At 41.3% G+C, this 21,251-nt stretch overlaps 1 protein-coding gene across 2 annotated transcripts in view; it reads right to left on the reverse strand.

The window, feature by feature from the left end:
- Positions 1–19,194, reverse strand: part of arid1ab (AT rich interactive domain 1Ab (SWI-like)) — a 50,686-nt gene extending 31,492 nt beyond the window's left edge. The window contains exon 1 of one of the 2 annotated variants that reach the window (XM_046416947.1): positions 18,919–19,194. Coding sequence is in view for 1 of the 2 variants with exons in the window: in XM_046416946.1 (XP_046272902.1) it covers positions 17,896–18,795 (900 nt within the window). In the remaining variant the exon portion in view is untranslated. Of the gene's footprint in view, positions 1–17,895 lie in introns of both variants that reach the window. The other variant, XM_046416946.1, reaches the window with a different exon arrangement.
- Between the last annotated feature and the right edge of the window lie 2,057 nt (positions 19,195–21,251).

Consider the following 21,251-nt stretch of genomic DNA (forward strand, 5'->3'; position numbering starts at 1 on the left):
AGGTTCAGGAGAGTATGCGTGTGTATGTTATGTTGTGTGAGCGGCAGCAGAAAGGAAGGGAGGGGAAGTGTGGGTGAGGTGATGGTGGTGGTGGTGTTACTACGCTCCCCAGGGTCATTACCAACCGCACCGTGGGGGGAAGAAGTAACAGGCCCCGGTAGGCACTCTCGTATGACCTCTAATGCACTTTTAACCCCAGTCTGCAAGTAAGGACACCATCCCTCCCTCCCTCCCTCCCTCCCACGTGACACTGCCCACTGCTTAGTCTAAAGATGACTGGTGGAAAATACAGAAGCAAGCACCACCTTGTTACTTGTTTTCAATCCATTTCAGACAGGTGTATTTGTCCAATTATGGCAAACAACAAGAAAAAAAAAGCTGCTCATATTCCCTGCTAACAAAGCAGGAGTGAATTTCACTGGAGAGAAATATGCTATAGCTCTTTCCTAATGAGCTGCTTAAGCAGTTAGACAGAGCCTTCTGTGTCATCTTTTAAGTGTGCCACAGAGGCCTGAATCACCCACTAACGTCCTCCAATCCACATGAAAAACGACTGGCGTGCTAACAAACTACAGAGCAGCAACACTAAAAGTAAAATCTATCCCTCATTCAGACAAAATCTCCCAGCGATGACCAGGGCCATAAAACAATCAACCTTCTTCCCTCACCAATTTCGGTCGATATTTCCGCCGGCAGTTGGAGTATTTCTACACCAGCTTGTGTGCCCGCTTTTCCATTAAGGAGCCTGACAGCTCGGGCCCCAGCTCAGAAGGGAGAGAGCTGGAAAAGCACAGCTCAGCTACAATCAGTCTCCAGCTCCCTGAGCCACGTGGAGAGTCAGTGCCGAGGTTCCCAAAACAAAACACGCGTCTCTCTCACCACCCCTCCCTTGTCTCATTTAACAACCACTCTGAAGACAGAGATAGCAGTCGTTTGATTATGTGATCAGATAACAAAGATTACTGTGCACCGCACTCAAGGATTAAGACTAATATGCACCTTACAGAAATCATTACGACAATTTCAATAAAGCAACTTGACAATTTTGGAATACACCGTACTCACAGATAATTTGGTATTTTACACTAATATTCACAGAATTTAAAAGTGCCAAAACATTGAAACATACTGTAATGATCAAGTGTTTCTAAAATACAGATTACAAAAAAGCCTGGGGGGGGGGGGGGGCGACCTGACAGAATTCATCCAGATCAAGTCAATAACAAAATTTCCAGTCATCACGTGAATCAGTGATGGAAACAATTGTTAGAAGTTTGTTGTTGATGTTTTTTTTGTTTGTTTTGTTTTACAGCTTTGGCCAACACGCCAGTCAGTCCTGTCAGTTTAAAATGCAATATTGACTTCTCAGTGAGTACCATATTTACTGCATCAATAGTTAGATATAAAGCTTGATAGTTTCACTTAAATGCAAACCACGACGAAAACACATAATGAAAACTGGTTGGGTCGTCAACAGCCTATCACACGTCTCGATACTGCAGTTGACACGACAAAAAGAAAAACACAAACTAAAAACACAAACTAAGACAAACAGGAATGTAATGAAACTTTTCTTACACTCTTAATGTCATTAAGAAAAAGATCTTTCGAATCATAACACCGAAATGTTAAATTCAACATTTTTTCCTCTTGGTCTTTATTCGAAATTATCAACAATTATCTACAGACTGAAACAAAATATTTTATTATGGTAGATTTGTCAGCGATATATCATCTAGCCCCATCTTCACCTTAGTCACTGGTTAATATCTTTAATGATAAGAAATGATCCTATTCCTTGGCATGGTCATGTGGAATGGAATCCAGTATTCATTAAAACACTATGGTACCCACAAGAAACGGGCGGGACTCTCGCCTAAACCAGGCTCAATATTACTCTCATAATAACTCATAATGGCTTTAAAAGTATGTGACCTGCAGTCCAGTGTGATTCCAGGGAATCCAGGATGTTAAACCTGCTCCAGATATCTTATTTTTTACTCCTCGGTCGATCATGTTAACACATCTGCGCGCTGCACTCTGGGAGATAGCTGTGGCCGGTCCACTGCTCGCTCGGGCCTTCATTGATCTGTTTACCAGCATTTTCCTGGCATTGCTTAAGTTGTTCGCATCTGACACACCATTATACATCCTCCAAGATCCCAGAGAGCTTTAACTGAGGCCTCTGTGAGTGAGGGTGTGTGTGTGTGTTTTAACCACACTGCACAAACTCTACTGCATCTTGTGTATAGAGGTCATAGAAGCCATAGAAGCCTCTGTTCCTCTTTCTCTGAGTTATAGAATGAGTGGCTCTTTAGAGGGGCGACTCCAAGGCTGGAACACTTCTGCTGCTGAGTAAAGACCTTGAGCATTTGAATTTATTTTCCCACAATTAAGAGTTTGAGTTGAGGGTTTAAACAAAACCAAACTATGATTAAACTAGTATTATTGGGGTTTTTTTAGTGCCATCAAAAGGAATGATGTGCATTACAATTAGTTTAGATATAAATGCAGAAATGATCTCAAGGTGAAATAATATACAAAAGAATGTTTCATTTCATTTAAATGTAATAAACATTGGATTCAAAATCCGCAAAGCTGTGTGCAGTTCAGGGTCTGACACACACAATGATGTGTTTCTGATCTATCAGAGGCCGGAGATGGTGAGGAAAGGATAAACACAGTGGAAAGACAATAAGGCATGCAGCTACACCACTGAGCAGAGCTCAAGTTGGAGTCCTGGTGCTTTGAAACACAAATGACTACAATCAAGGTATGACACGATGATCTGGCAACTGCTACATGCTGATCAAATCTGGCTTAGGAATTTGACTTTACGACGGAGGTTCACTGGAATTTACCAGTAATGGGTTGAAAATGATCAGAAAAAAAAGTAACTTAAACATCAACACTGCATATCCACATGTATGCTGTCACGATTCAAAGAATGCAATGAATTGTGGCAACACAGACCTGCTACGGTACTTCATGTAAACTATTTACTGCTTAATATTTGACAAAACCCAGCAAAGTTTGTTTTACCCGACTTATTTCAGATAAAGCACAGCTACAGTTCAATCTATTTAATAATTATTTTTTTTACTGGTGACTGCACTGCCATGAAATAACCAATCACAATCATTTCCCCACAATGACTGATCAGTTTAGCCTCATAAAACAAAAAAAAACTAACAAGTAACTGGGTTTTCACCAATGCAACATCAACAAATGAAACTTTTTTTCTGTTACTTATACAACCTTAAATTCATGATCAATAAACCGCACTATTATTAACCAGCGTGCACAACCCTTTGATTTATGCTGCTGTGTGATCAGCATTATTGCATTAGATAGTTGATATTATGACTCCATTGAATCAAGTGTTACACTGTGTTTTAGCAGTTGCCATCATCCTGTAATTGACATTGGCGGCTGACGTTAAGCAAAAAATTACACACCACAATACAATATGGATAAGAAAAAGAAACAACCTAACAAAAACTATAAGTAAACTGGTAAACTTACTGCAGTGCGTTTTGTCCTCAATATTATTCTTGCCCAACTAAGGATATAAATATTTCCAGAGAATGAATATTTCTTATTATGTATCTCATTATAAAACACATGTGACTAAAAGGGGGCTTCCCTGACACACAAAGATTAAAGGTGAGTGAAAAAGCTTTGCAGTTTCCACTAATTTGTTTCCAAAACTGTCACAGCTAAAAGGCTGGGTTTTTTTTTTTAATTCCAAAAGGTCAATGATATCTTTTGATGTCTTGAGATGTATAAGATAAGTAAGATCAAGCACTGAACAAAACACTGTGTTTTTGTTCTTTGCAGGAAAATTTAGACAAATGATAAAAATGTTAATATCATGCCATTAAAATTAGGAGAAACAACGAAACAAATTTCAAGATTAGTTAGTCTAGTTACAATTTCCTGTGTCACATAAAAAAAAACAAAAATAAAAGCTAAACAAACTAATACATAATCATGAGACAAAGGGTGATCTAGAGAAGTACAATTTACAGCAGGGTAAATTATTCCTGACATGCAGTCCTCTACTCCACATAGCGTCAAGGTTTAGAACAAACTTTCAGCAGCTCAGTCTCAAACAGCACACTGGATGGCAACCCAACTCACAACACTGCACTGTCTGCTTTTTTCCTGCTCAGTCATCTAATCAATTTCTGGAGGAAATTCTTCCCCTCCCTTTTTTTTCTCTCTTCCATAAAAAAAATAAATAAATAACCACAATTAGCACATGGCTAATCTGCATAGAGGAAAGCCAGAGCACTCTTGGCAGAAGAGGTTGCACTGAGTATATTGTGTCATGACTGGGCTTCTGGTGGATATTGCAACTATTCAAAACTGCATATGTGTGAGACATGGGGATAGGGATTTGTAATGGGGGGGGGGCTGGAGCAGTGCCTGAGAGCAGAGCTGGAGTCTAGGGGCCGAGTGGAGCAGATGGACCGGGGGGGGCAGACGATAAACAACTGCTGCTAATTTAATCCGCCACACGGCCACATGGCCTCAGCTCGGCACACACACCATTGTTCTCTGCTTAAGCCCTTTGACACGCAACTACACACCAGCGTTAACACACGCCGGCTAAGGCCGCTCTCATACATACATCACATGTCAAAGAGGGACAGGACAACCTACTCTTCATCAATAATGTCAACTTCAGAGGAGAGTTTTAAGAGTCAAGTGAATCTATGCAATGCTATTAAGCACATTCACAGCAGGAGCTGCACAGTATGACCAGTCATTCACTGTTTTAACACTGAACACTTCCACTGCACAAGTGACAACACCAAAATATACAGGTCAAGGCAAGAAAAAGCTTCATTTCTCACAACTGAGGAACTGAAACTATCAAATGTTTTTAATTTTTGTTTGAAAATGACTTCCAGACTTTCCGATGACTTATCTGATTATCAAAATAGGAATATTCTGTTGATCAAATGCTGCAGTACTCTACCATTCATTGACCAGATAGTTCCCGATTTAAGTCCAGATTTTGCCAGCTTTGACTGTATTTTATTTTGGGAAAACTTCTTTCACAGCAGTTTGGTTTGAATGGAATTTGAAACCATTTTGGTATCACACTTCAGGTATCATAGCAGCAGTAGTATTGACTTTCTTTAAAACAACAACCAGCCCTTACAGGAACTGTATGCCAAAAACACTGAACGCCATCCACGAACGTTACAATTCAAAACTGACTGGCCGTTTGAATGAACTTCCCCATAAATGATAACCAACACCAGACCACAAATGCAATGTCATCCTTTCGATACCGAGACATCAAAATGGAGCTCTTACACTTTGACCCTGTGAAAGCTTTTGTAAAAATTCCTTTTACTTTAAGAAGAAGATCATGGGAGTTACACAGTGTGTGAGTATTTTTTTCTTATGAATAGTACCTACAACAAAACACACAGGGCAAACATAGAAGTGGGCCCCAGCAGCAACAGCAACAACACTGAGGTACTCTTACTGCAACCGTAAAGCATTAAAGCAAAGTAGTCTACCTGTTAAAATGAGCTCAAGTACAGCCAACTGGTGTGAGCAAGTAACTGGCGAAAGATCCACACCTGAGAGCCAGAGTAAACAAGAAGCTGAGAAACTGAGGGAATGCAATCAAAAAAGGCCATGTTCTCAATTAAGGAATTAGTAAGTTCCAAGTTCAACCTGAACCCTGGATGACTCTGGATAAAAGAAAGAAGGACCAGGGTTGGGTACGGGGGTGGGGCAGCTTGTGCCTGCTGGTGCCATCACACACGCTGAGAAGAAGCAAAAGTACCCTACTCGCCCAGGTGTTCACCCAGCTGTTCCACAGAATACTACAGATGTTTCACGGAGGAGAGGAAGAAGCTTGCATGAACCAAATCAGCGTTCGCATTTCTGAGTGACGGAAAACAGAGCAAAACGGCATGAGTTAAAAAGCTCTTCAAGGCACCAGCATGATTTAAGGCTGGAAAATATTTCTTGCATTTCTGAATATTTCACACCATGTAGTACGAGCAGACAATGTAGCTAAACGGACACTTTGTCATCTTGAAAACTGGAAAATGTCTGACACCTGATTCTGAGATAAGGCTCATGACATCATCAGGCTCATATAAAAATAACCTGCATTACTAACTGAGGGCATGGAGCTGGTAAGACAAGGAAGGGTCTGATGAAGACGCTACTGGGTGTATTATGGGTATTGTAGGATTCAACATTGTTGAAGTCTGAGCCATAGCAAGAGCCAAAACACACAACATCCTGGTCTGCCTTGATTTTGACCATTCTGTCTTTATGTTCAACACTAAATCCAATGCTAAATCGCCCCTTTAAAATAATAGTTAACTTGCTTAACATCACGGAGTGTTGATATAAGAACTCTAAGGTGAAGTCAAACAGATCTGAGCAATTAAACTGACGCACTGTAAAAGCTTGTCAGTTTAACTACAGGCTGTAGACACATTTAACTATTCATGAATTGGCTATAGGGAAGGGCCAAAAAAATAATATCACAATCTATTTAATGGCAATCACAAACCACACAATCTTAAGTGCAATCTTTTTTCTCTCAATTTTGAAACACCCTGTAGACTGTAGCCAGACTTATAATAGTCCAGGAATGTATCCATTTTCACGATTAAAACACACTGTTGCATTAAGAGTAGTTCTTTTTTGGCACAAGCTTCTCATCCGCCATGTCGCTAGCTATAACTCAGTTTGCATTATTTCCAATGCATAACCAAAGGAAGAGCCACTGAATTAATCTGTCCAATCAGCACAGCCATCTAGTTGTTAGATAGGTCCATTGGTATGTTTATGTAGCTAAACTTTCTTTAAGGCCAAACCACAGTTGCGATTAGCGTGTAACAGTGAATGTTTAGCGGTGAATAACAACAAAAGCTGCCAGGGGTGAATTGGGGGAAAACAATCTACTGTTAGGTAGATCAGAGCAGCTTGCTGAGTCTGTCCAGTTGTTTTCGGATAGAAAAAAAGGAGGGCTGCCTGCAGGTGCCTGGCCTGTCAGTGCAATGTTAAGGTTGGAGTTACATTCGCCCTGACTGCCGGCTGTCAACGTGTCAGGCCAAACTTATATTTCCAGGTGACAGTCGCTGATTCTCAGGAGTGAAACGAGGCGAGGGGTGTTTGGACTGAGAGCTCATGAAGGCTGAAAGCAGGGCCAGTGGGCACGGTCTACATTGTGCTGAGAAATGACAGAGGACAAAGCATATGTTCATCGTTAAAAGGTGGAGTAACAGTCAACTCTAAGTGATGTGCACTGCACCTGCAGACGTGACAGAAACTGGTTTTATCTTCTACTTCAGGGCTTTGCAAAGTCTGAGAGCGCATGCAACTCTGAACTGAAAGGCCTTCAGTGTTGTTATATCGGTATCTGACTTATGCTTTGACAGTTTCAGATTCATCTCACTATTTTTGGAGGATAACATCTGCAACTTGTTAGTATTTAGACTTCTGTGTGTTTAAACAGCAATGCTGAATGTGTGAGTAATTTGTGTTTTTTTTATTACTAAATGAGCTACAAATAAGGTATCAAATCAAGTACTATTTTTGGTATTGGTACCACAACTCAGGGGTAACACTGAAACCTTTCAAACAATATCCACCCCTATGAATGACCAGTTTTTCTGTTTGACTTCCTCTTTATAGTGACTCACACACAAATCAATTCAATTATAACCTCACTGACATTTTGAAATGAAATGAAATATCTTACACAGGCTCAGCAGATCACTGTTTAACTTCGTATTACCTTTCCCAAGACTGTTTACAGTTACGGTCAACTGACATCCCATAACACACTGCAGTGTTCCTTATTTAAGGCAACAATGCGAGTGTAGCACAAGAATGGCCGTGGCACTCGGGTTACACGAGCACTTCAGCAGGGACGAAACGGCGGCCTCTGCTCTCTTCTCCTGCTCAAAGATAAGCCACTTGAGGCGTTGGCGGGCTGCGACTCCTCAATCGGCATTGGAGGCGAGACAGTGATCGGTTACATCACGTTGCCGAGGCTCGGCTCACGCTGCCGAGAAGGATGCTTATTCAGGCTGACCACTGGCACCATGAACAACCCATTACGATAAGTGTGTCACTCACTACTATGCCAAAAATACCCTGGCTACTGAGTGAGGCAAAGCCACTTAAGGATCTGGATGGGTCACTGCCTGCCTCATGGTGAGAGTCACAACTCTGACAATGACGTCACGTGGTTCTGCAAACACACACACACACACAGCCAAAGGAAAACATGCCCGGTCATAATCTGAATCACAGACTAGTAATTTAATTGGAATACTGAGCGTGTTCCTTGTAGCAGAGCGGTCAACTTTTAAATAACAGCTCATTGTTTGCCCATGGTTGGTACAGCGTTTACCTAGCTGTAGATGGGAAGGTGTGGGGTCAACAAACAGACAACTTTGGATTTAGACGGGAGGGGCTGTCTGGGGTCGACTTCTGCCCAGCTCAAGTTTTACACCGCACATATTCAGAACTTACTCTTGTAGGGAGGCATCTACTGCTACAGCAACTCGAGTTCCGCTTCACACAGGCGCTGCATTACAGTAATACAAGCAAGATAACTCGGATGACTGGTTAGTTTGAGTGAGGCTAATTTCCAAACAGTCTATTATTAAAACAAGTCTTTACCGACATTACAACAGTACAATGAGTACCAGTAACATCTACTAGAGAGAGCAACATCATGAAATGAGAATCGAGTTATTGTGCTGTACGTACTTGCAGCAGTGACTTCCACACCGCTAACAACAGCAGAAACACACAGCAGAGGCGATGCACAGAGAGAGCAGGAAGCAGGAACAAACCTCTAATTTCAAAATAAAGGCCTGAATGGATACTGTGTGTCATTTTTTCACAGTAGAAGAAGATATTTTTGGCCTGACAGGGGTTGGCCTGTACAACTGTAAAGGTGTGTTTCAGGGTTCCTTTAAAAGCAAATGCACTCTCCCGTTGACAAAACAGATGCACTCTAGCACAGCCAGGAAAATCTTCAGGAGCAGTCGGGATATGAATATGCCAACAACAGTCCCCCCACCACCACACACACACACAGAACCAGCACATTTTCAAGTATCACAACAAGAGGCCAAACTTAGCATCAGTCAAATACTGTTCAAATGTGTCTTTGGTGCAGAAATGACTGTCACCTGCTACACAAGCCAGAGACAATGACATTAAACAGGCTTTCTGCTGTCTCTTTTGTCTCTAACGTTGTCCCTGCTGACCACTAGCTGCTTTTTTTTTTCAAACCAAGAGCTGATCAAATCAAAACAAAACAATAGCTCTGTATCAAACAGGCTGCTAACTGGCTGCATGCTATATTGCTGTATAGACAGAGGTGGCCTTTAAACTTGTGTAAACATTGGCCTAGTTCTACGAAAAAACAGACAGTAATTATTTAGGCCAGTTAGGAAAGAAGGGACTGGTCCAAGATAGACTCCGGGTATAACAATTAGTCTGAACTCTGTCGTACAACATGATGCAGATTTACTGCAAGGGTTGCAACTAAGGACTGTGCTCGCTGTCAATTACGCTCCAAAAATTTCAAAAAGTCCAGAAGTCCTGTTCTGTCCACATCACAGTCCAAAACACACTGATATTTAGTTATAGTTAAAATATTCACATTTGAGAAGCTGGAACAAGTGAAATTTGGTATTTTGGTTGAAAAAATGATGACAAATGAACAAATGAGCATCAATCAAGACAGTTGTCTATTGTTTTTCTTCTTTATGTCAATTAATTACTCAGTGAATCAAGTTGTTTCTCTGTGAAAGCAGAAAACACACACATACATGCACCACATTAGGCAAAACAGAAAGCAAGGCTATGATCAGAGGGCACAAAAACAGACGACATGACTGACTTCTGCAAAAGACATCAAAAGAGAAAGTCAACTGTTCCTCGTGCCCTTATGCTGCCTTTTCCCGCTTTCTATAGGATATGCACAATATACCACATATGAGCCACTGGCTCTTTTTCTGATGAGAGCAAAGGTGAGTGCTGTATGAGAGCTGGGACGAAGTATCATTCTCTACCTTCTAGCATCAACAACTGCACCAATTTAAAGGTTAACCACTTTATTCCATAACAGCACACACACCCCATACGTCATGTAAATGAAGCCTGTAGACTCACACAGGCTGGGAGATGGATATTACTATGCTAATCTGGAGCATTTTAGGAGGTAAATGTCAAAAGAAATGAATTACCTTTACATTCCAGCGTGCCCTGATGCAACAGCCCAAGTCTGACATTTGTCCATGAAGGAACTTGTTTTTCTTGGTTTATTTTCAGTGTGCAACACCAGGCAAACAATTATTCAGATTAAAAATTTTCACTGTCAGGGATGGCTCGATAACTTTCTATCGCCTGTGCGCGTCAGAAAACCTGGAAGTGTTCAGTCAAATCTGCAACTATTTGCATGGTGGCCAGCTTTCTACCTTGTTGTTGTGTCATTTTTTTTCTGAAGTGTTCTGTATCTAAAACTCACAGGGATAATTAAGGGGTCTAAAGGATGATGCAACCTAGGAAAAACAACTGTTACATTGAGGAAAAGGCTGAGTTGGAAAATGTAAGACTGTCTGTAGCCTTCAGCGAGATGAAAAAGGCCAACGTTGCTGAAGAACGACGGATGGCTGGTGACACGAGGAGTAAGAGCAGGTCAGAGAAGCTCCTGAGGCAGCGGCAAGCAAACTAGTGCACACGCACACACACACACACACACACACACACACACACACAAAACGACCACCAAGTAACCGCCGCACTTTAGGACACAAATACACACAGCTGTCAGGGGCAGACGAAGATCATTCACAAAACAGCCCCACCCCCCCCCCCCTTCCCGCCCTTCCTCCCCTCCCCTCCCCTGGGTATCACTGACACCGTTTCTCCCTCATGCGAACACACCATCCAGCCTCACATACACACAGAGCTGCCGGGAGGCAGCATGCTGTCCATGTGGCCCTGTGGAGAATCATTACTCAGCAACGCAGACACAAGAGCCGAGAGTGAACTTCCCTTTTGAGTGCTCAGGCTTCCTCTTCTTCACAGCACCAACCCTCCACAAAACAGTCGAAACAGTAGCTGGAAGTTCTGTATATTTTCTTAGAAACATGGGATTGTGTTGTGTGAACAGGAACAATTCAGAAAGTGTAGGGCCAGCTGTCACAGAACTATTGAATCACTTTCTAGTGATTGTCTGACACTCGGTGTACTGTCCAGAGAGGCACTCCTTATCCAGCTAAAACTTAAAGTTGGGATGCACAATATTTATCCAACTGATAGATTACATCACATATCAGACGATAATGAAATTATAGCTTATAAACAGAGTCAGTAAGATGCAGTCAAACTGCTTTCATTGACACCTGCACCTTTCAGAGCCACATAGTCCAGAGACAAACATGTCTTTGACTGCGTTGACTTTTTTTAATTTTATTTTCTTTTTTAACAGTTTAAGGGAAACTGCATCACCACCTTTCTTACCCTCAGGTGTACATAACCTACAAGTTATGAGCTTCTTTTTCCAAACACAAAAATGTGAATTTACTGGTATCAGCTAAGGGAAGCAGACAATTATCAGTTTTAAGGTATTGGCTACCAAATCCATGACTTGCATCCCTAACAGTTTTAATGAAGAAATATTTTGAGATAATTTCAAATCCAAAAACATGCCAGTTAGAGTTGCAACTAGCAATCATTTTCATTTATAATCAAGCAATGAATTGTTTAGTCAATCAGCTGAATCAAATTCGTGAAATCTACATGTTTACGATTTCTTAGAAACCACAATGACATCTTCATGTTGGTGATTAATCTCATAAAAGGTCTGCATCTCAGTGGTGTGAAATTCACCACTTAATACAACTAAGAAAAGTAGAAAAGAAAACCAGCTTAACAATTACAAAAACAAGAGTTCCATCATTGAAATAATTGATTTTCTGTCATTTGACTAATCGTGTAACTAATGCAGCTCTGAACTAATATTAACTTTGCAACCATAGTTAATTAACTTTTATTTATGCCTGCAAATATGTATTTTTATTATCACTTAATTTACCTTTTCTTTCTCCATCATTTGATCCATAGAATATCAGCGAATGGCAAAAGACTCATAGACGAAAACGGTCTTGTTTTGTCTGAGCCAATCTGCACATCTAAGAAGCCAACACCAGCACACGTTTGGCATTTTTGCCACACTGAAACGAGGAATTGATTGTCAAAGCAGCTGCCCATTCATTTTTTTGTCAACTGAAATCTGAAACACAAAAAGGTGCGAGTCAGTTATTTGGTATTTTCTAGCAAAAAAATATGCCAATTTGTAGTCTACAATTCTGTAACTCCAGCATCTAAAATGTGAAAAATTTTTGCTTTTCTTTAAAGTTATTCGATTGTAAATTGAATATGGTTGGGTTTGATGGTCGAAGGATACAAGGCCCCACATTGGGCTTTTGGAAACTGACTAGGGCTGCGACTAACAATTGTTTTCATTATGGATTAATCTGCTTATTATTACCATTAAGAATAATCACAGTGTTTCAGTGTTTTATAACTGTACAAGCCAATCAAAAGGCCAAAAAAATCTATTTGTTCTGTCAAAAAATAATGCTATAATAATGCCATCAGAGGAGAGATGTGTTAACGGTACTCGAGTTGACAACAACTCATTACTTTACTGTAAGTGTTGCAATGAAAGCTTCTCAACAAGAGTAAATTATGAATATGACCAGAGTAAAACCAAAGATGGACAGACATTTACCCCAGGCCCTGGCTGGTCAACGCTGACAATCCAGGGTAACAACCAATTAGTCACTAAGGCAAATAAAAGTGAAAAATGCTCATCACAATCACAGTCCAAACCAGTCCAAACAAAGCACAAATAATACTCTCCCTTTCCCTTTCAAAAATGAAAAAGGAAATCAGCAATGCCTTAAGTTTAAGAAGCTGGAAGCAGCAAATATTCTTGTGTTTGAAAAATGACTGAAGCAATTACCAGATTTGATTTCAATATATATCACAATAGTTAGAGATTCATATTTTTTAAATCGACTGATTGTTCCGGCTCTGATCGTGATAAATGACAAAGTGTGACATTCATCAACCAAATGATTGATTAACTGTCAAAATAATCTGCAGAACAACTGATAATAATGATTAGCTGCAGCCTTAGTTGGGAATGAATTTCCTGTTAATCTCTGAGCAACTTTTTTTTTCCTTTCATATCACTTCAAATCAAGTCAAAGAACAAACTGAATGATTTTTAATCTCCTGTTTTAGCATGAATGAGGGACCCTCTGCCACATGGCTTCCAGTCTATTTTCAAATTTCCAGCATGATCTCAGTTTATCCTCAAACAAATGACACACTTAGCACAGCTCTACTGTGTTAAATAAGAGCATGCTGGTCTGTTTAGTGCTTTAATTAGTTTTACTTTGGAATGACAATGCAGTGCCAGGCAAGACATTTGCTCTGTTAAATATTAAACATTTTCCATCTTCATTTCTTGAGAGAGTTTTTGACACAGTAAAGCTGCCATGAAGCTGTTTATTTGTACGCCACTTTCCAATTTGCAGCGGGGCTTCCCTTGTACATCAGCAGCCGAGCTGTGCGTCTATTAGCGGCAGTCAATTTAACACCCTCGCTTTTGTGTTTTTCATTATGTTTTCAGCTGCTGTGGACTTTCTCAAAGAAATATTTACAAAGTGTCTTCGATTATGATTTAATTCAAACTCAATTTGGGAAGTCAGCCTTGCAGAGCTGAGAGGGCATTCCCAATGGCTCACTCCCATGCGTTAGGCGGAGGGGAAACACCTGGCCGTTATACCATCCAAAACAAGCCCACAGCAATCCACTTCAGAGTATTATGTTTGTGTGCAGGCCATAATGAAAACCCATAATATTAGCCTTCACCTACCACTCAATTAGCACATTAATTCATCTTTTCAGCAGGTTGCCCAAAGCAGGTGCAAAAAAAAAAAAAAAAAAAAAATCAACCATCCAATCATTATGGTTGATATATCTGCAAATTAAAGCCGGTCCTGTTGTTGCTAATGAATGAAGAGTTGAAGTATTTCATAAAGTCTGCTTAAGTACATCCAACAGCACTTCCCATGGACAGCTCCTCTGTGGAGGCTAATCTGCACCCGAACTTAAGTCTACTGGCTGCCACATCAAACACGTGTACGTAGTTGTGGCTTCATCTCCATGCTATGATCTAACAACAGCTCATGCTCCAAAAATGGAAACCATTCGTTTCATCTTTCTGTCCGCTTGCCCTTGTGAGATGTTCTGTCCTCCAGGTCCCACGTCTGGGATCACATCCATTAAGGCCATGTGTCCTCTACACCTGTCCCACTGACACTAAGACGATAAAGTCTCCCACAAAAGTTTGAAGGGATTCTAATTTGTCCGACTTCAGTGACGCTAATGAGATTTTGCCACGGCCCGTTTGTCTACTGCAAAAATACTGCATCTGCTACCTTTAAGTTTGCTTAACGACCATAATGTTCAATTACCCAGCCAGACACTCTTCTTCGAAAGGAACAATGTGAATGAACCTGGGCTTCTTAAGCAAAGAACCGCTCTGAAAACACATAAGCCCATGTGAAAACCCTGTATGGAAGCCAATCCAGTCAGGAAAAGGTGTTAAAAGCGTTGGGAAAGACATCAGTCTCTGTGCTTCAGATACTGAGAGAATATGGTCTTTAACGATACAGACACAAAGCTTTCTACAAACTACTCCAATCAAAACATCATTTTCACCTCAATATATGTGTGGGTGTGTCTCAACGGTAATACACTGCTGTCACTAACATAATCTCACTGTCACCTACAGCAAGTATTATACCAATAAATTCGAAACAAGTGGAAACGGATTTCTTGACTTGCAGCTCTCTGAGATGTTTGGACGTTACAAAGCTTCAAGGGTCAGAATTCTAATTTGACACCTGGAATACAAAGAAAGGTTTTGCTCTCTGTTTTGCTCTCAAATTCAGGAATGACAGTATGTGCAATTTAGAAACAAGGACAGACTAAAACCTGTTAATAAAAATTATTATCGAAATGAAATTATTAAAATATGCTATTTTAAAATATGCTATACACTAAATGTCCAGTGTCAGTAAATAAGAACATAACCCATGTGGTCATCTCTGTATTCCCACTACAAACATGGCTGACAACATGGCCTCATGGCAGTTTAATATCTTTGGTGATGTAAGGAAAAAAAAAAAGTCTACTCTGCACCATGAAAATACATGTATACCTATTCAGAGGGAGAAAATAAGCTTCAAATGAAAAAAGCACCTCATCCACATTAAGAAGTGGTCAAATTCACCTTGTTTGCCTAAATATTAAGCTGGATTTGTGCATGGACACATCTCCACAAACAGGAAGTGATAACTGAAACGAAAAAGGGAAATCCAAAGTTCACCATAAAAAGCAGTGAGCAGCACAGACTCATCAGCATGACATTTCTTATGTCTTTAGGTGTAGTTTTGTTCAGAATCGTCCAAGATGGTGAATGTGACCATGCCCTCTACAGCCACCCATGTCAAGAATATCCAGACGTTTGGGTTAAAACATTTTGATCCCTTTTGTGGACATTTAGAAGGAGCTATGAATGTACAGAGCTACACTGTGTAGCTTTAGGTGTCCACAACTGAGCCTGTTGAGATGCAATAAAGAGGCGATCACAACGTGTCAAAAGCTTGCACCTTAAAGCAACAAGTGGTTTATCACTTCTCCAGATGAGCAGTCTGTCCTTAATGACCACTCTTTTGTTAGAGGCAGTAGTAGGAAAACACTGTACATCTACCTTCTTGTAGAAATAAACCAACATGCATGCAGCATGATGTTTTGCCCTGATCGGACCAACATGTATGATTAGTAGATGCCTCGAGTAAAAAACTAAAAGTAAGAGCATGCGGTGCCCAAATTATCTGCATATCTGGAGAGAAAGTATACAAAATATTGCCATTTGGGGACAGTTTCATTCAAAAAAAAGTAGGATAAAAATTCAAATACAATCACAAAAATGGTCCTTTTGTTTGAATGTAGAGGTACACACACCACAAATGTTGCCCATGACAAAAGACGTATAACTGTACAGTAAAAACACTACACGTGTCTGCTTTCGCTGGAGAACGAGATGTAAGTAAGCATTGTTGACATGGTTACACGATCTGCATGTGGAAGTAAATTAGTCTATTGTAAACCTGCTGAAAAGAAAAACCATGCTGTGACACTCGGCTGACACCTTTGGTTGCTTGTAAACACAACTGCAGCCAATCTGCCTCTCTCACGTGGCCATGAGACGTTCTGGCACACAAGTCTCCTCAACTCCTGATCTGGAAACAGTGGAAAACACAGTTGTACAACGGGGCTACATGACCACACCTACTCTATCTGCTGTACCAGAGTCAGCCGACTTGAATGAGCAGTGCACACAGTGTACCCAATGGTCAAAAAACTTCAGGTGCACGTCTGAGATCAGCAAAAAAACGACAGCAAATATGTGACAGCACACGTGAGCTTCAGGTTTATTCAAACAAATAAAAAAAAAAAAGAAAACAATGGTGGAGCTACTGAGTACAGTCATCATGCAAATTACTGCAGCGGGAGGAAGTGAACAAAATGTGTTCTCAAAATATTTTTAATAAATTCCAACCAATAAGTAAATTAATGTTTTGAAAGGAATATAGTGGTTTCTGTTGTAAATTTCTGACTATGAGACATAATATGCAGATATATTTATACATACAAAAAATAAAGATATTTTGAGGCCACACAAATACGTACAATATTGCTCAAAATAAATAAAAACACAGAAAAGACACTGGGACTATGATGTCTTGACACGGTGGAGGATACAGTCGGGCAGAGGGGGCTGTTTTTCTGCAGCCTTCCATTAGATGCAATTATAAATGGCCGAGAGCAGAGGGATGGGGAGCCAATCAGATCTCGGCTCGCATGTCAACCTAAGACCAACTGTCTCCTGGCTCTGACAGCAGGATTTTACCTCCATAATTCAAATCCCAAAGCAAAGGCAATCTGCACTTTGCCAACTCCAACCAGCGGGGCCGTGTTTACAAGGCGGCACATGGAGGAGAAACGCAGAGAAAAAAAGCGATCGGATCGAACCGAACCACAATGAATGAAAACCCTCCGTCAAGAGGAATTAATCGCGGAATCGCGGTCACAATCACACTTTGATCCGAGTAAACATTTTAACGGATGTAATTGTAGCCATTCACTGGACTGTGAGACACATCTCCACCTCACTGTGCAGCGGCTTTTTAACCGACAGAGGGGTCTTTTCTTAATGATTATGCAAATGTTATTTAACGGCTATCGCTGTCATTTGCATCTTGTTTATTGCCCTGACAGCAATTGACACAAGTTTGATAGCACTGGTGGGAACACAGCACCAAAACGAAGCCATTTCGCCCTGGATTCTCACAGAAATAACACTGGTTAAATCAGCAATGAGGCTTAAGAAGCACTGCGAAGATATATCACCTTATCTCCCCCTGCACGCACACACACTTTCTCTTGACAAACTCTTGCTCTACTTAGTCAAACTCTTGCCCTGTACCCGGCAGGGACACACACTAATACCCACAACTCAGAAAGTTGTTTCTAACAGAATATGCGGCTTCTTTCTCTGTCTAAACACTATTGCAGGGGGTGGTATTGGGAGAAAGAGAGAGGCAGCCATTTTAGAGCTCTTGCTACATAGACAATGGCTGGTCCAATGCAATATACAACTCTACAGTGGTTTTTCTGAGCTACTGGGTGACTTTAACTGAGTCAAAGTGTGCCCGACCAGTAAGTGAAGTTTACCTGATTTCTGTTTGGAGGCTGTCCAGTGTTTCCCGGGCTCATAGGAGGCGGATGGTGGGTCCTTTGTTGCCAACCCGGATGGACCCCACCATACTGACTGCTGCCCATATCTCCTGGTCCCTTATTGGCCCCTTCCTGATTGTTATAGTCTCCTTGGGGGTAATTCGGGTAGCTCCTGGCAGAGCTTGGGGATGTCAAAAGCTGATTTAAAGTTGGCGTAGACGTAGGTTGTTGGTTTCCCATGTTATACCTCTGATTATTGTAAGAGGCAGCCATAGCTGTGGTTCCTCCTGCTGGCTGTTGCTTGCCTGGCTGCCCCCCAGCCGCCGGAGGCTGGTTGTTACGCGGGGAATTCATGGCCCCGTATCCTTGGCCCTGATAAGAAGTCCTGTTCTGGAACGGGCTGTAGTTGTTATAATGGTTAGGGTAGCCGTGTTCGTGCGAATTAGGGGGGTAAGGGTCCATCATGCCCGGCCCCGGTGCAGCTGCCATGCCAGGGCTTTGTTGTCCGCCATGTTGATGAAAAGGGGCCCGGCTGTAGTGCTGGTTATAACCGTAGGGAGGTGGAGGAAAGGGGCCCGGGTGGTGGTGTCCCATTCCGGGATGGTTATTCCCTTCGGGCCCGCCTGTATCATTCTGATTACTGCTATTATTATTTACCCTGGGCAAATTCCCGTTGCCGTTCTTCATGTCAGGATCCCCTCCTCCCCCAGCATTTCCAGCATCGGTCCCGTCCTGCAGCTCCTTCTGGCCAGGAGATCCGCCGTCAGGTCCCGGTTCCTTATTTTCATGCTGTTTCTCTCCTGGTACCGACTCCTCCTGTGAGTCCCGATCCGGCTTTTTGAGTTCGGATGGCGGGCTAGTGTTGAGAGTGGCGACGCTGGCGACCTGAGCGGCCATGATATCCCTCTCTCTCTCTCCCCCACTCTTTCTCTGCCTCTCTCTCTCAGCACGGCGACTCACTCACAATCAAACTCCGAATAACCATTGAATATAAATACAATTATATTTATAACAACGTACCCGTTGTCCCGGTTCATTCCCCCCTTTGCCCTCCGCCCGGACCGGTATCCGGTAATCCACCGCGACTCCGTTTAAAGTTAAAAGAGAGAAGGGAAAGTTAGTTAAAGAAAAAATATATAAATACAGAGCCAGGGAAATGAATTTCACCGACACAAGTGAATGTGTGTATGTTGGAGGGGGGGCTTCTGTTACAGAACGAGAGCGCGAGCTAGAAATCAACCAAACCAGCACGAGGCTCCGCGAGACACAGCCATCTTACCGACCTGTCGCGAGAAAATAAAAACCCGGAGCGGAATTTACAGCGAAAACTGGATCCGGACTGTGCTGACTGTCTACAACATTGTTTATACCCAAAGAAGAGCCGTTATTGTAGGTCTAATGTGTTTTAAACTGAGCTCGTACATAAAATTGTCGACGTATTCGTAAAGCCCCGTTTATTGGCACAAAGAACTGGTCATTGTGAGACTAATTAAGTGTTGCATGTAGGTGGAAAGCTTATGCTAATGAAGATACACTGCAATGGACTGTCTGACATAGTAAACCAGGGAGATTCAGATTTGAACATATATATTTATACAAATTGTACTCTTTATCAGTTACTTTATTTTAATTGAATGAGTTATACATTTATGCAGTACTGGTGTCTATAATGTAAGCTTGTGAGCCTCTACATCTTTTTGATTCTATTTGCTGTAGTATAAACTAATCAGAATTCCTTTATTTATCCCTGAAGGGAAATTCTTGGAGAGAGACAATGCTCCATTGCTGTCGTCCAAATAAGTAAACAGAATTTCAATGGTTTTAAGTCCCTGACCTCAGCAGTGTTTGTCTGACACACTTAACTTTAGCTCAAATGTGTTTTAAATAGCTTTCATACACATGCTTCTGTCTAACAATTTGAAATGCCAGACTTATTATGTACAGTTTTATGGCATTAAAGAATTAAAATGCCCTTTCATTTACTATATTACTCTGCCTTGAAGTCAACTGTAACTATTCAGCCGTTCAGATTACAAAAATTGCTTCATGCATGAGTTGTGTGTGGCTCTTTGTTACGTTCATTTGTGCACTTTATCTTATTAGCTCGTTAAAGGAGTGGAACAAAATAGGCTTCTTCTGTTAGAGTGGGCTAATGGGTGAAAGCGACTGCCTCCATACTGCTTCCATGTGTCGACAACAGCAAATGAGAGAAGTGAGTACAGCAGAGGAAAAGTAGAGGAAAGCATGAAATCACAACCTGTGTATGTCTGTGCAGTGTGTGTGTGTGTGTGTGAGAGGGAGAGAGAAGGAGAGAGAGAGAGAGGGGGGATAGAAAAGGAAGAAGGATGGGGGATGGACTGGGCCAACCACAAAGCAGGAAGTGAAAATACAAAAAAAAGAGAAACAGTGATGGTGGAAAAGTGACAGTGTACAGGCCACTGAAATTCAACACGTCATGTTATCTGTTAAAAGTCAAATCTCACGCCAACACATACGAGAACGAGAAGAGACTAGGAGAAAGCATAAAGTCGCCCTATACAATTAATAAGAACAGACATCCTATGTCTCTCCACCACTCTCTCTCTCCCCACCCCCTTTCTTCGTGCTCTGCCTGCCTGCCTCGCGCTCTCCTAGCAGCAGCAGCCTTCATGCTGCCTTACGATGCTGTCGGAATTTTCGAGATCCCTCGCCGAGTCAGAGACGAACGCTTCACATAGTGTAAAATTAAAAGATTAACCTCGAAGGAAAGTCTGAAATGTCCTACCACAGCCTACCTTAGTTGCGTCACTGTTCACCAAAAGTTCACTGAAAGCCATAAATGACAACACACAGAGAGGTGTATGTGGATATCTAGTTATACTATCAGCTATCAGACATGAAATACTGAAAATAGCAAAGAATACAGAGTATAGTATAAACATATGGATTATTGTAGAATTCAGTAAAAGTGAATGTAATACAAATCTTTGACACTGAATGTGAAAATACAGTTTACAAAAGTAATAAATATCTTCTATGTTCATAAATCAATGGTTCACCCAGTCTTTGACAAATGAGATGAAACAGACATAGATATAAAACAATGTTCATATTTGTTCATATGGAAAGATAGTGTATTATTTAGCTTTATGTTTATTTCTTTTTAAGTACAATATACTATACATATTTTCTAATTTCCTAAAGATGCTTTGAGATACACAAAAACATAAAGCAACAAGCTGAGGAAACAAATTCCCACTTATGTAACACTATAAAGTGTATTATTTCCAACCAGAAAGCACTCCAATGCTGCGGTATTGTGCGTTCACGAGCCTCGGGTGGAGCACGTGAAGGCAGCATCGCCGCTTGCAAAA

The sequence above is a fragment of the Scatophagus argus genome, chromosome 17 (genome assembly GCF_020382885.2).
Source record: "Scatophagus argus isolate fScaArg1 chromosome 17, fScaArg1.pri, whole genome shotgun sequence".
Lineage (NCBI taxonomy): Eukaryota > Metazoa > Chordata > Actinopteri > Scatophagidae > Scatophagus > Scatophagus argus.